The sequence below is a fragment of the Anoplophora glabripennis genome, unplaced genomic scaffold (assembly GCF_000390285.2).
Source record: "Anoplophora glabripennis isolate ALB-LARVAE unplaced genomic scaffold, Agla_2.0 scaffold27, whole genome shotgun sequence".
Classification (NCBI taxonomy): Eukaryota; Metazoa; Arthropoda; class Insecta; order Coleoptera; family Cerambycidae; genus Anoplophora; species Anoplophora glabripennis.
Window position 1 is genome coordinate 2,003,863 of NW_019416292.1, and position 14,324 is coordinate 2,018,186.

The 14,324-nt window shown below is 33.6% G+C and overlaps 3 protein-coding genes across 6 annotated transcripts in view; 2 read left to right on the forward strand and 1 right to left on the reverse strand.

The window, feature by feature from the left end:
- The window catches only part of LOC108910325 (NADP-dependent malic enzyme), a 33,078-nt gene extending 24,077 nt beyond the window's left edge, over positions 1 to 9,001 (forward strand). Inside the window, exons 3-8 of one of the 2 annotated variants that reach the window (XM_018714897.2) lie at positions 2,624 to 2,782; positions 2,845 to 3,026; positions 3,082 to 3,943; positions 5,868 to 6,038; positions 6,094 to 6,217; positions 8,657 to 9,001. In XM_018714897.2, the coding sequence (XP_018570413.1) occupies positions 2,624 to 2,782; positions 2,845 to 3,026; positions 3,082 to 3,943; positions 5,868 to 6,038; positions 6,094 to 6,217; positions 8,657 to 8,772 (1,614 nt within the window). In that variant the 3' untranslated portion in view covers positions 8,773 to 9,001. The remainder of the gene's footprint in view (positions 1 to 2,623; positions 2,783 to 2,844; positions 3,027 to 3,081; positions 3,944 to 5,867; positions 6,039 to 6,093; positions 6,218 to 8,656) is intronic. The other variant, XM_018714903.1, reaches the window with a different exon arrangement.
- A 337-nt stretch (positions 9,002 to 9,338) lies between these two features.
- On the reverse strand, positions 9,339 to 11,703 carry LOC108910418 (ras-related protein Rab-39B). 3 transcript variants are annotated; one of them, XM_018715025.1, is made up of 3 exons: positions 11,482 to 11,703; positions 10,814 to 11,408; positions 9,339 to 10,706 (listed from the first exon to the last, which is right to left on the reverse strand). In XM_018715025.1, exons 1-2 carry the CDS (start codon positions 11,587 to 11,589, stop codon positions 10,860 to 10,862), a joined length of 657 nt encoding a protein of 218 aa, XP_018570541.1. In that variant the 5' UTR covers positions 11,590 to 11,703; the 3' UTR covers positions 9,339 to 10,706; positions 10,814 to 10,859. The 3 variants fall into 3 exon arrangements, with proteins under 3 accessions (XP_018570541.1, XP_018570533.1, XP_018570525.1); XM_018715017.1 differs by having other exon boundaries at positions 9,339 to 10,719; XM_018715009.1 differs by having other exon boundaries at positions 9,339 to 11,408.
- Positions 11,704 to 12,166: 463 nt separating this feature from the next.
- On the forward strand, positions 12,167 to 14,312 carry LOC108910316 (solute carrier family 35 member F2-like). The gene is made up of 7 exons (XM_018714884.2): positions 12,167 to 12,270; positions 12,326 to 12,629; positions 12,684 to 12,837; positions 13,065 to 13,221; positions 13,277 to 13,481; positions 13,534 to 13,664; positions 13,761 to 14,312. Exons 1-7 carry the CDS (start codon positions 12,209 to 12,211, stop codon positions 13,945 to 13,947), a joined length of 1,200 nt encoding a protein of 399 aa, XP_018570400.1. The 5' UTR covers positions 12,167 to 12,208; the 3' UTR covers positions 13,948 to 14,312.
- Positions 14,313 to 14,324: the final 12 nt, after the last annotated feature.

A 14,324-nucleotide genomic window follows, 5' to 3' on the forward strand; every position in this document is an offset into this window, starting at 1 on the left:
TTGAATTAGTCACAGTGTCACACACTAAACATATAATACAGTCGCGTTTGATTTAAAGACATTGTATTTCAGCGACTAGAGCAATGCGTGTATTGCTGGTTGCTGCTCTACAAATATTTTAAAAGTTTTTGTTTACAAAATCACTTAAAACTTAGACTAAGCAAAAAACATGCGACTGTTCTTCATTTGTTTTTGTTGCACTCGCGAAAAAATTTTGAATATGTGGCACTGTACTCATTGTAGGATGTCGTTGTTCTATGTGTCTTTTTAAATTGGTGATTGAAGATTTATAACAAATATTTTGCTTGCATATATTACAACAAGCTTTACTTTCATGCGTTGGTAAAAATAAATTCCACAGGAAAGATTTTCTTCGTTTATCCATGTCCAATTTTATTTGTAATAAAAGTTTATCAATAGTAACTTAGGACAAAATAACAGATAACGCTATATCAAATTCAAATAAATAATGCAAAAGCGAAATAACAAATTGAGGTAAATCTACGAAAGTTGGCACATGCTTCAAAAACAGCGCATGACGAAAGTATCCCTATTCCCTAACGCTAGCCGCTATTAAGCACGACAAGTGTCGATTTATGAACTTTGACGCGAAAATAAGGGAACATATTATCACGGTAGGAATGTATGCGCGCGCTACCAGGAGCTGTTCCGAAAAATCGCAGCTATTTGTCACTGCTCTGTTGCCGGAGCAGTAGCAGGTGTCACTGCTCCGCAAAATATGCAGTTTAGCCCATCTCTAATTGGAATGTAAATAATTGTGTGACGTCGTACTAGTTTTGCATTGTTTACTTACAAAAACTAATATTTATATAATATGTGTCAAAACGGTACCGCTGTTGTATCACTAGAATTATGAGTGGAAAGGTGACATTTTTGAAATTTATTTGCTTCTTTGATTCATTGGTAGAACTGACTCATACGTCAAAAAACTTGACAGTCTGTAGCAGTGTAAAACCACACTGTTTACCAATAAATTCGTGAATTAATTCATGAAGAACTTCGTCAATTTATTCATGAATAAATTGTCGATGTAAAACAGCTATAAGACATGGATAAGTCTACTTTCGAATACTATCAGAACCACGAATCTAAGTACAATTGCTAGGTAACGAGATTGGAAACGATAAAGGAAAAGTTTATAACTTAACTGATTGAAAAGGATTACTTGGAAAAATGACCAACATCTCCACTCCAACCGAATTTGTTTCAAAGTAGGTACATCTTTTAAATTGCAATTCGTTTTACTTGAATCGACAACGTGCTAAATCTAGTCTTTGAACAGATGTCTACCTTTATCATTAACGCGAAATTGCAATTTAAAATAACCGCACCTACACTTTGATAATAGAAACGGGAGCAAGATAAGCGTTTAGTCGCATCATCATTCTGTGTCGCTTGGGGTCAGATTCAATTACATTTAAACAATGTGCAAGGTTACATAACGCCCGTATAAAAGATTACACGCCGCTTGTTTATTATTCGGTCTGTTGAACTAGCGATTTTCTGTTTGAGGAATATAAACATTTTAATCAAACAACGATATCATAATTTGTTTTGTCTTTGATAGTGGATGAGGTGATGCAGAAGCCGGATGGTCTGCAACGTTTGATTTTGAAAAAATAAAAATAAAAATAGTCATGTTTACAAAATAGTCGGTATTAGTTTTTCTCGGCGGGGTAAACAAAGTTATTTGTAAAGAAAATAAACCATGAACAAACACAAAATAACACGCAGCAGCGTAAATAAACATGTAAAAATAGGCTCGTTCTAACGATATATTTATTCGTACTGTATATTCGTCCTTGCGGTAATAACCTTTCCAGAGGTTACTTTCCGCGGACTTTTTTCGACATTTCTAAATCGTTGAGTAACTTTAACATCCGTTATCATCAGCATAAGTATGCGTGGATGGATATGTGTGTACAGATTGATTAAATGTTTGAAATTAAATGTACCTACGACCACAGAGCTTTGTTTTTTCGTTTCTCTTAAAATTGTTTGAAAATGAACATAAATTTTAGTATAATCTATCTATTTACCTATCTATAAAAAATGTTTCATTCAAGAATACGATGAAACCTATTACAGCTCTCTCTTTAATAATTAATGTTAAAAATGGCGATACAGCTTATTTTTGGTCATTTTATTTTAAAACTCGTGATGCTAACGTAGCCCTATAAGTAAAAAGTACTATATTTTTTTAAGATCTGTATAGTGGAAGATCTAGGAGATCAAAAAAATTGTAAAGAATGTCAATGGTCAAAAACTAATAGTAACGCATTTGACACCTCAAAAAACTGATCTGTATCAAATTTCAATGCATTTCTGGAAAAGGTGGTTAAAATTTGATTTGAGTATCTCAAAAACAAAAGACGATAGGCCCGTGGTTGACAAACAATTACATTTTATAGGCCTATTTGATTTTACAGTCTAAAATTATTTCAGTTCTGTTTATTTGTAATTGCAAAGTGTTATACTTCGTCTTTTAAGGTATCCATAACCATTTTCACTACAAAAATCCGACATTTGATTAATAAAAATTTTATTTTTCGCGAATTACTTCTTTTTGACGAGTGAAACTAAGCAAGCTCCTTTCTTGCAGGGTATGGCTTTCACATTCGAAGAACGTCAGATTCTTGGTATCCATGGCCTCCTACCGCCTACGGTGAAGTCGCAAGACGAGCAACTTGATCATTGCAAAGCGAACCTCGACAGACTGGACGATAAACTCAACAAATATATTTATTTAACGGGACTTCTTGTGAGTATTGCAAACCGATTCAAAACTTGAGTGAAAATTAACCCCCATTATTTTGCTTTTAGGATCGCAATGAAAAGCTATTCTACAGCTTTGTACGTAAATATGTTAAGGAGATCATGCCTTTGGTCTATACTCCAGTAGTAGGTTTGGCTTGCCAGAATTTTGGTCTCATCTACAGACGCCCAAGGGGCTTATTTATCACGATTTATGATAAAGGACATGTTTACGATGTTCTGAAAAATTGGTAAGTTTTAATTTTAGTGTTTGTTTATTTTAAATCATCAAAATTGTCTTTCCAGGCCTGAAAGCGACGTCCGAGTCATTGTAGTGACTGATGGCGAGCGTATCCTTGGTCTTGGGGACCAAGGAGCGTGCGGTATGGGCATCCCCATCGGTAAACTGTCGCTATACACAGCCCTGGCGGGTATCAAGCCTCACCAATGCCTCCCTATCACCATTGACGTAGGGACCAATAACGAAAAACACTTGAAGGACCCCTTGTACATTGGCTTAAGACAGAACAGGGTCCGGGGCCAGGAATACGACGACTTAATAGACGAATTCATGCAAGCGGTAGTCACAAGATTCGGCCAGAATTGCCTCATCCAATTCGAGGACTTCGGGAATGCGAATGCTTTCCGTTTCCTGGAGAAATACCGCCACAGTTACTGCACATTCAACGACGACATCCAGGGCACCGCTAGCGTAGCCGTTTCTGGTCTTCTAGCTTCTCTCCGGATCACCAAGAAGAGACTATCTGATAACGTCCTGGTGTTCCAAGGAGCTGGCGAAGCCAATCTGGGCATAGCTCAACTGAGTGTGATGGCCATGATGGCTGAGGGAACTTCTGAAGCGGACGCTAGGTCTAAGATTTGGATGGTGGACTCTAAAGGTTTGATTGTTAAGGACAGACCGGAAGGTGGGATATCCGAAAATAAGGCTCTGTACGCGCACCCACACGCGCCTGTAAAAACTCTGACTGATGTGGTGAAGACCATCAAGCCGTCCATTCTGATCGGAGCGGCTGCGATCGGTGGCGCCTTTACTACGGAGATTTTGCAAGAGATGGCTAAGAATAACCCTCGACCTGTTATTTTCGCTTTGAGTAATCCTACGAATAAGGCAGAGTGCACCGCTGAGCAAGCCTACACAGTTACCAATGTAAGTTGATGGAAATGATACAGAAGGGAAAATATACAGTATTAAAAAAATGTAGGTCCAGCCGTTGACATACAAATATAAATTTTGCAAAGGTGAACAAGAAGTAAAAGATAAGTAGTACAAAAAGTCAAAAGAAACATTAAATATGTGAACTACAATAGTGTACATAAAAATAAGTTTGGGGGGTATTATAACCCTCCCTTTTTCCATTTGCACTTATTTTTCAACAAAATTCCATGCAAATGCAGCTTTTATTTCTCTATAGGCATTATAAAATTTCATGATATTCTCCAAATATAAGTTATCGAGAATTTTGCATTGCTAGCCTAAAAAAATGACTTTTACAAGATTGTATTAATTTTGTTCAAATAATATTGTTACTGGCCTAACATATACTCTCTTAAACCGATCAAAATAACTCATTTAGAGGGGAAAAAAAAAGAAAATTGTTACCTGGACATTTATAAGTGGAAATGGTAAAGGGGCTTATAATAAACGAAAAAAAAAAAAAAAATGCGTGAGCAGGGTCGGCGGAAGGTAGATTTGGGGGGTTGAAAAGTTATTAAAAATTGTATCATTGGGATTTCTGGCGAAAGTTGACGTCAAACAAAAAAGTATCTAATACAAAAGTTGTAGATCTTGCAAAAATCTACAACTTTTGTAGAAGTCATTTTTTAACATAACCTCAAAATTTCCGAGAAAAATGCGAAAAACAGGCTTTTTTCTGATTTTTTGTTTTTTATTTCTCATTTCCGCAAAAATAATTTCATTTTGATGAAACTTGGTGAAAGTATACCTTTCTCTGTCTTAAATAACCTCATTTTTTTAGATTAAAAAATCAAGAAGTTTCTGATATTCATTTTTTTCGGCCTGAAACACTTTTTTATCAAAGAAAAATTCTACTTAAAAAAATCATCGTACAGAGTTCTGCCGGTAATCATTTTTTTCGTTTTGACATATACTTTTTGGTGAAATAAAAAAATTTGTAATCACAGTTCAAAAACATGCTTAAAAATGCAAAACAGTAAAAAATGACTTGCAGCAATGAATTTTTTAATGTTTAAATTTAAATCCTGAGATAATTTATCATTTGTGCATTTGTAATTCGACTTAGATGTTTATAGTAATACTGTACAAAAATAAAGTTTTGGGTCAAACAATGATTTTTAAATTTTTTTCCGTAGAATTGAATGGTGTAATCAGTTTTTGAATGTTTTTAAATTTAAACAAATTATCAACAATAACTAAAAAATTCATTGTTGCAAGTCATTTTTTATTGTTTTTGCATTTTTGAGCATGTTTTTGAACTGTGATTACAGATTTTTTATTTCACCAAAAAGTGTATGTCAAAACGAAAAAAATGATTACCAGCAGAACTCTGTACGATGATTTTTTTAAGTAGAATTTTTCTTTTAAAAAGAAGTGTTTCAGGCCGAAAAAAATGAAAATCTCAGAAACTTCTTGATTTTTTTATCTAAAAATATTTGAGGTTATTTAAGACTGAGAAAGGTATATTTTCACCAAGTTTCGTCAAAATTAAATTATTTTTGCGGAAATGAGAAATAAAAAGGAAAAATCAGAAAAAAACTGTTTTTTCCATTTTTCTTGGAAATTTTCAGGTTATATTAAAAAGTGACCTCTACAAAAATTGTAGATTTTTGCATGATCTACAACTTTTGTATTGAATACATTTTTGTTTGACATCAACTTTCGCCAGAAATCCCAATAATACAATTTTTCGTAACTTTTCAACCCCCAAATCAACCCTCCGACGCCCCTGCTCAAGCATTTATTTTTTTTAGGTTTATTATAAGCCCTTTTACCATTTCCACTTATAAAAGTCCAGGTAACAATTTGTTTTTCTCGAAATGTAATTTGATTGGACTATCTTGCAGCCTTCTTTACACAAAGTATTCTATTACAGGGTACGGTTATTTTCGCAAGTGGCAGCCCCTTCGAGCCCGTGACAGTAAATGGAAAAACATTCCACCCCGGCCAAGGAAACAATTCTTACATTTTCCCAGGAGTCGGTCTAGGCGCTATTTGCGCGGGAATCCGAACTATCGGAGAGGATCACTTCCTCATCGCGGCAGAGGTAAAACTTTATTTCTTTAACGAAATTGTGGATGCACCTTAGAAATTTTTTCTAGGCTTTGAGTAACCTGGTGACCGAAGAAGATTTGGATCAAGGGAGCATATATCCACCTATATCTAAGATCATTGAATGCTCCATCAAGATCGCTACCAGACTCGTTGAATATTCTTACAAAAAAGGTAAATTTGGGTGACAATTTTATACAAAAAATGTAGTGAAAACAATTCCGATCCAATCCTAACATTTTTCCTGTTATTTTTATAGGCGACGCTACTATACACCCCGAACCAGAAGTAAAAGAGTCATTTATCCGTGCCCAGTTGTATAAAACTGAGTATGATCCCTCCCTTCCTACGATTTTCCCATATCCTGATCTGTAAATCCATGTGCAATGTATTTTTTATGATATATGTATATAAATAAATATGTTAGTTTTATCCACTTAACACACAAATACGTTAAGTTAGAACAAAGACGATTAAAAAGTCCATAATCATCCAACGCCAGTACCCAAACTTGTAGTTTTATTATAAATTGTAGACTAAACAAGTAGCCCAGTTACTGTAGCTGAAAATATAGTAATACCTCTGAATTTTTTATAACTGATTTGATTTTTCTCAAAATTTAGAATTAGGCTCATCTTCCCCCAACTTCAAAACTAATATATGCGCTAGGTGTACCTTTTGTTCCTAAGGGGTGAAAACCACCCCTTATTGGAAAAAAAAGAAAAAATACAAATTTCAGCATTTTATGTAATCAAATATTTTTTATTTGTGCAGTATGAGTAATTTCGTATGCTATCTAACATGAAACTTAATGTATCCCGAATTTTCAACCCAGAAAAACCTTTAAAAACCACCCCTTTGAATGAAAATAATATAAAAAATTTTTTTTCAACTTGAAATGTTTTAATCATGCATTTTTATCAAATTAAAATTGATTTCTTGACTAAAAAATCTTTTTTATCGATTGCAACTTTTCAACCCGTGAAAAATACCCCTTCTTTTGAAAATAAAATGAAAAAATATTATTGAAAGAGTAGAAACATTTTAAATGTGCATTCGTATTAAATAAACATTTATTCCCTTACTATAATATAGTATAGTACTGGTTTATTCAAATATACATGTGTATATTACTAAATAAGTATATACATTTCGCCACAAATAAGATCCACTTCTTATTTGTGGAAGGGCGAAATGGGCGGTGACTATTAGACGCCTTCATTATAGCCATCTTTCTCTATCGCACGGATTTCTATGACTTACTTTATTGCTCTCATGTAACGGCCGATCAACCATGGGGACTTTCCGATGTATATAAAAAAGATCTAAATGTTCAAAATTCTTGTTTTTTCCTAAAATTATCACCTATACACGTGTTTATTTTTTTGCCGATAACTTACTTTTTAAGGTTTTTAATCGCACAATGGCTCATTTTGCAGGGAATTGTAAGGGCTACGTGAACTATTGAGTTGATCTTTTTTAAGCCCTTCATTTTTAAGTTTGAAAGGCTTTAAAGGGCTCGAAAAGGGTGGTTCTCTCATTCATATGATAACTTAAAATGGCGATATCTCAATTAATATTAATTTTAGAGGAATAAAAAAATTAAGCAAAATCTTCACCAAAAATAAAGCAGTTTTTTTTACTCTTATATTTTTTTCGTACACCCTTTATTTTTTAAGTTTGAGTAAAAATCGATTTTTTTTCAAAAATTTGAAAAATTAACATTTTCAAAAATTAAGTTTTTTTCAAAATTATGCTTTGTAAGTGAGCCACAGACTGAGAACATATTCTTAGAACATAAATGAAGAAATCTGTAAATGGATTGCATTTAATTTTAATTCTGTCGCCAAAGACACTGATTTGTTTATTAATTTTTTCTTAAAAAAATGAGATTATCATGTTATTTCGATCATATTTCCGTTAATTTTTATTTTAAAGACTTTTAAAACAGCTCATTTTAAAGGTTTTTCAAAGTACTTTAAAAAAGGTTCAAATAGTTTTTTCCCTAATATTTATGGTTTTGGTGTTATTTAACGTTAACTAGTTCCAATTTAGTTTTTAGCTAACATATAATAATGTCTAAATATCCATACTCGGTTTACATTGCAATTAGAGAAAAAGAAAATAATGTCATTAGATTTGTTTTTTTATTACCTTTCTTTTTGTTCATTACAACTTTTTCGTTAAATCCAATGGTTTCAGAGTTATTTGCAAAAAACTGTCCGAAAACAAGCACTTTTTAAATAAAAAATCAACATTTTCAATGACGAATTACTCGGAAAGTATTGGATTATCCAAAAAACTTTATATAACATTTGTTACTTAAAATTGACTCCTCTATTGATCCCTGTGGTTATTTTGGGCGTAAAAATTTCCACCCCCAAGAAGGGATGGGAACCACCCCTAGGGCAAAAGCACACTACGGCACTATATAAGTTTTGTTCCTTGAGGCATTCCCCACATTCAGTCAAAATTTCACATCAATCGGTTTAGTTATAAAGAATTCGGACGTAAAAACCCTGAGTAACTGGACTAAAGTACTTTTATACCCATTTAGTTCAAATTTAGGCAAGTGCTGACACCCACATATATATATTTACTATTTCTTTTTAGGTAACGCTTCAGTCTATCCGGAACCCATCGATAAAGACGCGTTCATTAGGGCCCAAACGTACAACACAGACTACGAACCTGCTATACCCAGGATATATTCTATCCCTAAGCTATAACGTATTAAGATTCATGTCTAAATTAATTTATCATACTTGGAACAACTCACACACGATGTTCTATATGTTGTAAAATGTAAATATCCACACATCTCGATGGTGACTTAAGCAAACAATAAGGGTGTATGATGTAGGTAATTGCTAAAGGAGTTTTATCACTGTAATGTTATTTTTAATATATGACTTATTTATTTATAAATTTGTAATAGTTTATATGATTTTGTTTAGTTAAATTTTAATAAAACATTGAAAATCGTATTGTGTATTAAATTCACCCCAGAAAATTCGGCACACTAAGAATGACAAATTTTTTAATTTAAAAAATTTGACGTACCTAAATATTCTTATTCTTAATGCTTAAGGTTAAATTAAATATAAAAATATTGCGCGATATTGTCTAACGTAGATAAAAGTTTTTTTATTACTTATAAATTTGATGTATTACAAAAAATGACTGTTTTTACAAATGAATTGACTTTTACTGATAAAACTGTCAAGAGATTATGATAAAATAAGGATAACACGCCTATTTTAAGGAAGTGTTTGGGTGTAAGGAAACCGTTAGGCCATATTTAAATTTTTATTAACCAATCAGTGCTGAATCGAACAATATAATACAAAATTAAATATTTAAAAACAACCTCCGCAACATTATTGAACATTCCAAGACTAGATAGATTATTATAGGTATAAAATAGAACCATATTATGGTAAGATAGGGGTATTAGGGCTTAAATAACACACTTCCTCAGAGCAAAACAACATACGAGAAATTATCACAAAGGTAAAACGTAATGAAGATCTTTGATTTGATTAATTCATTCTTTACTGAATTACAACCACTGATATCTTCTTTACTTATTTAATGTTGTCTTCCTTGAGGTTTTAACAGATGAACCAAATTTTTGGCACACTTTAGTCAGTGATACTTAGACATTTTCTATGTTAAAAAAATAGTTTGCTGCCAAAGACAAGTCTTTTCAGTGTATTAATACGTATTGGTTAAAACTTTTAAACATTCACTAGAAAAATTAATTGACAATACGTTTTTACTTTTTCCAAGGTTTGGTTCAATAAGAAATGCCTTTGAAATGCAGTGTTCAACGGCGGAAAGATGTAAAAATTACATCTACCATATTAGTCATAAATAAATAAAAATATAAAGTTAATAGGTTAAAGACATTACTAATTTGATATAATTGGGATACATTTTCGGTAAGACTAAATTACTGAAAAGGTACTATCCATATTTAGCTTAAAAGGCATTTGGCTAAAAAATTTGGTTCATTACCTATTGGTAATATTTTTTTAAGGAGAAATAATAGTTTTCTACATTTCGCACTAGACTAATGAAAATAATCATTTATAAATATGTACTTCGTTTAAAAAATTGCAAATCGAATCCTCAAGTCAACAAATTGAAAATTCTCTTTATGATGTCTATTCTGTATCATGACGAATAATTAAAAAATAATAAAGTGAGTAATGTTTCGGGATATTAAGGGTTACTTCACCGATTCTAAAATATTTACAGCACTTATTTGCAATAAATTAAATTGTGTTTAGAAAATTAGAGCCACTCACTATTTGATTATCTTTTCTCTCTGTTGCGTATAGCATTAATAAAATAATCGTTACTTTCGTAATTATTAACTGATGATAAAAAGAAGTACAAACTACTTCAAGCTGTATTTAAATACTTACATTTATTCTACAAAAAATGATATGCAAGCAGAAAGAAAAAGTAACAAATGCTCTGGCGTGTCTAGATTGTTCAAGTGTAAATTCTTTAATATAAAAGAATTATAAGCCTACAGCAAATTGATGTTTGTACTAATAACACTTTAAATACTATCACATAAATGTGTGAAATTCCTTTCTTCCTCGTAACTATTCTCCCCATTACATATTTATAACTTTCATTTAACCAATTTCTAAAAATAATCTCTAAAAAAATCAGTACTTATATGTATTATAAAAGTGAAATCTACATCCATCTCTATTATATTTTAAACGACTTATACATAATGTATGTACATACCTTATTTATAGTTATTTATATAATTGCACCACTTCCCCGACTCGGTCTAGCAACAGGACGATTTGGCAGGCTCTGCTTCTACTAAATTAAAGTCTAACCCGTTAGGTCGAGCAAATCCAGTTTTAATGCCATCCCAGCCATCTTCTACTTTGTATTCCCCAGTCTGAATCCTATTGTAGACCTCTTGTGTCACAGATCGAAAAGCTTCCTCTACATTCATACCATTCTTTGCAGAAGTCTCGACATGGAACAGTCCGTGTTGGTCAGCAAAGGCTTTCGCTTCCTCCCTAGAGACTTCTCTTTGCCCACCATTACTCACTAAGTCTAACTTACAGCCTACTAGAGCAAATACAGGCCTGTGAGGTTCGATATGCCTTCTGGCCTCTGACATCCAGAGAGGTATGTGTTCAAAGCTAGCGCGATTGCAGATATCATATACTAGAAGAGCACCGACAGAGTTTCTATAGTAAGATTTGGTTATGGAACGAAACCTTTCCTGTCCTGCTGTGTCCCATAGCTGCAGTTTTATTCGAGTGCCGTCTTTAACTTCTATTAGCCTAGCGAAGAAATCTACTCCGACAGTGGGATCTGATAACTGAAAATAAAAGTCAAATTAAACTTCGTACTTAGTACTTTTTATAAATAAACCATGGATGACGAATCCTTACCTCAGCGAATTTTCCATCAGTGAAGTATTTCAACAAAGAACTTTTTCCCACTGTGCTGTCGCCAATTAAAATTAATCGAAATTGGTAATCGAAAATAGGTTCTACCATTTTAAAACATTACTTTTCACGTTTTACCCTGATTCCTTGTTATTTAATGTACTACACTTCGTTTATTTGTAATTATTTGACATTCACAATCACAAGCATTCTCAAGTGACAGGTGCCAAGGTAGCAAGTACATTAGGAAACTGTAAAGTTTAAATGTCGCTGTGTTCACAAAAATATTATTTTTCCTGCTATTGCATTACAATATAAAGATAATACAACTTTAGAATTAACTTTGTATTTAAAAGAAACATAATTGTTAAAATTCAAATTTAAAAAAGAAAAATATTATTTTCTATTATTTTTTCACAAAATCAACAGATGGCAGCAAGAGTCAATAAAAATTTGCACTGCGAAAAATATGCTAAAATGGTTTGTTTAAGATTTAAGAATTTAACAGTATAATAATGTATCCTTAAATTTATAAATTAGATGCTGAAGTTTCCAGTAATAATGAAGAACATAGCAAGATGTAGATAAAGAAGAAAACTTGGATAGAAAATTGCTAACGCGTGCGCGGATATTTTAAACGGGGTAAATGGAAGAATGGGGTAATTTTGAAGGGTGCCCCGCCCTTCTATATGTCACTGCAGATGTAGCATTTTAAATTTTTTAATGAATAATGGGAGATGCTGTTGATTTTTGTGATAAAATAGGAATCAATCTCTCAGAGCTGGGAAAATGGTAAACATTTTTATTCACCTCTAGTACAATTTTCTTTATTGTTATATATTTTCAGGCATGTCTGGCAAAACATTATACTGGGGCAGTTCCTTTCTCTCGTTCTATGTGCTTTAAACACCCTGTCTCATTACATAAATACAACCACCACCAGTGTTTTGCCAACAGGGCAATCTTTCCCTCACTACATGTTCCTGTGTGCGATATACACAAGTTGGTTGGCCTTCCGCAGGGGTGACAAAGGCCTGATATCGATAATAAAAGCTAGAGGGTGGCGCTATTTACTACTTTGCTTAATAGATGTTCAAGCTAATACCCTTTTAAGCACTGCCCATCAATTTACAACTCTAACAAGCATCCAGGTTAGCGCTTGCTTATATTCGATCGAACTTTAATTTTATTTTGATGGCTTTCAGCTGCTCGGTTGTGTGGCCATCCCCGTAGCGTTGGCATTGAGCTGCCTGGTGCTTGGTGTGCGCTACCGCATGGTGCATATTATCGCTGTCTCTGTATGCCTCATGGGGGTCGGGTGTCTCGTGTGGGCTAACATTGAAGACACCAAGATTGATGGTACATAGGTTTCTGCCATTCTGTCATAGCGGACACTGCATGTTTTAGTTAAACAAAAACAATACGCAAAATATTCACATATTGCTTTCCGTTTTCTTTCGTAACACAATATCGTTTATTTTTAGCCGTAAGATACTACAGGGACTTAAACTGAGGTGGTAATTTTTCTTGTTTTAATGTAACGAACGATTTTTTGGAGAACGATTTTAAAGGGACTCATGTTTTAGGTAAAAATCAGCTAGTAGGAGATATGCTGTGCCTAGGAGGGGCAGTACTGTTTGCTATCGTGACTGTTTTACAGGAATTGTCAGTTAAAAATACCGACATCGTTGAATATTTAGGTTTGTTAGGACTGTTCGGCAGCATAGTAAGTGGCGTACAGATGTAAGTGTTTTGGTATCAGAGTTTACGAGTTGAACCGATATTTGCCGTTTTTCAGGTTGCTCTTGGAGAAGCAGACGTTAATTACGTCAACTTGGAGGAATTCTAGCGCCCTGTTGTCTTCGTTCTCGGCATGTCAATTCATGTTTTGCACCTTCTCCTCCGTGTTTTTGTTGAATATGGGCACGACAGCCTTACATTTGTCCTTGTTATCGGGGAATTTTTATACACTAATCGTAGGAATACTTCTTTTTAATTACAAGGTAGGTATGGAAGAATTTCCAGTGAAATATAACCAACAACTTATTTTTCCAGTTCCACGCCTTATATTTTCTATCCTATACACTCTCGATGACCGGCGTTTATATTTACGCCATAAAGCAGACCCCTGTGGCTCCACAAAACCTGCCGTCGCACCACATCAGCGAAATGAACAATTCTAGGGGGTGAGTGCTAATTTCAATTATCCGAAACGTTTTACCGGTTTTCTTACTAAACTCGTGTCTATTATCGTACACTAGGAGGAAAATTTTTTTTTCTAGATCCGAATGTCAGTTGCCCGAACATATGATAACCGACAGCCCCGAACGCACAAATCACGAGATCCTCTCCGCTTTTGGAACCCTAAACAGCAACGATACTTTCCCCTTGAGCCACAGTACAAACACCACGTTCACCTCCTTTTATGGCAGCCACGACGTACTCAATAGTCAGACCACTAGCGCCTAATACCCTTCGTAGATGTTTAATAGAAGCACACCACCGACAAATATATAAGAGATTAATGCCGCACAAAGTCATGAGTGTTTCGTGTAATATTGTTGATAATCGATTATTGAAAAATCCGGTTTGAAGGACCAAATAATTAAAATTACTTCTCACTTTTGGCGAAATTTGGCTTAAAGTACTAAAATAATAATTGTGCTTTTAAGACATAATACAATCGTCTGGTCTTGTGGAATTTCAGTAAGAAAAAGATTCCCATGCAATTATTTTAAATGTAATCTTCGATTCGACTCTTATGTATTTGTTGTGTCAGTTACTGATCGAAACGTGACTGTATTTTTAAGGCCTACGAATTTATCGCAACGATCACCTTTTCTACC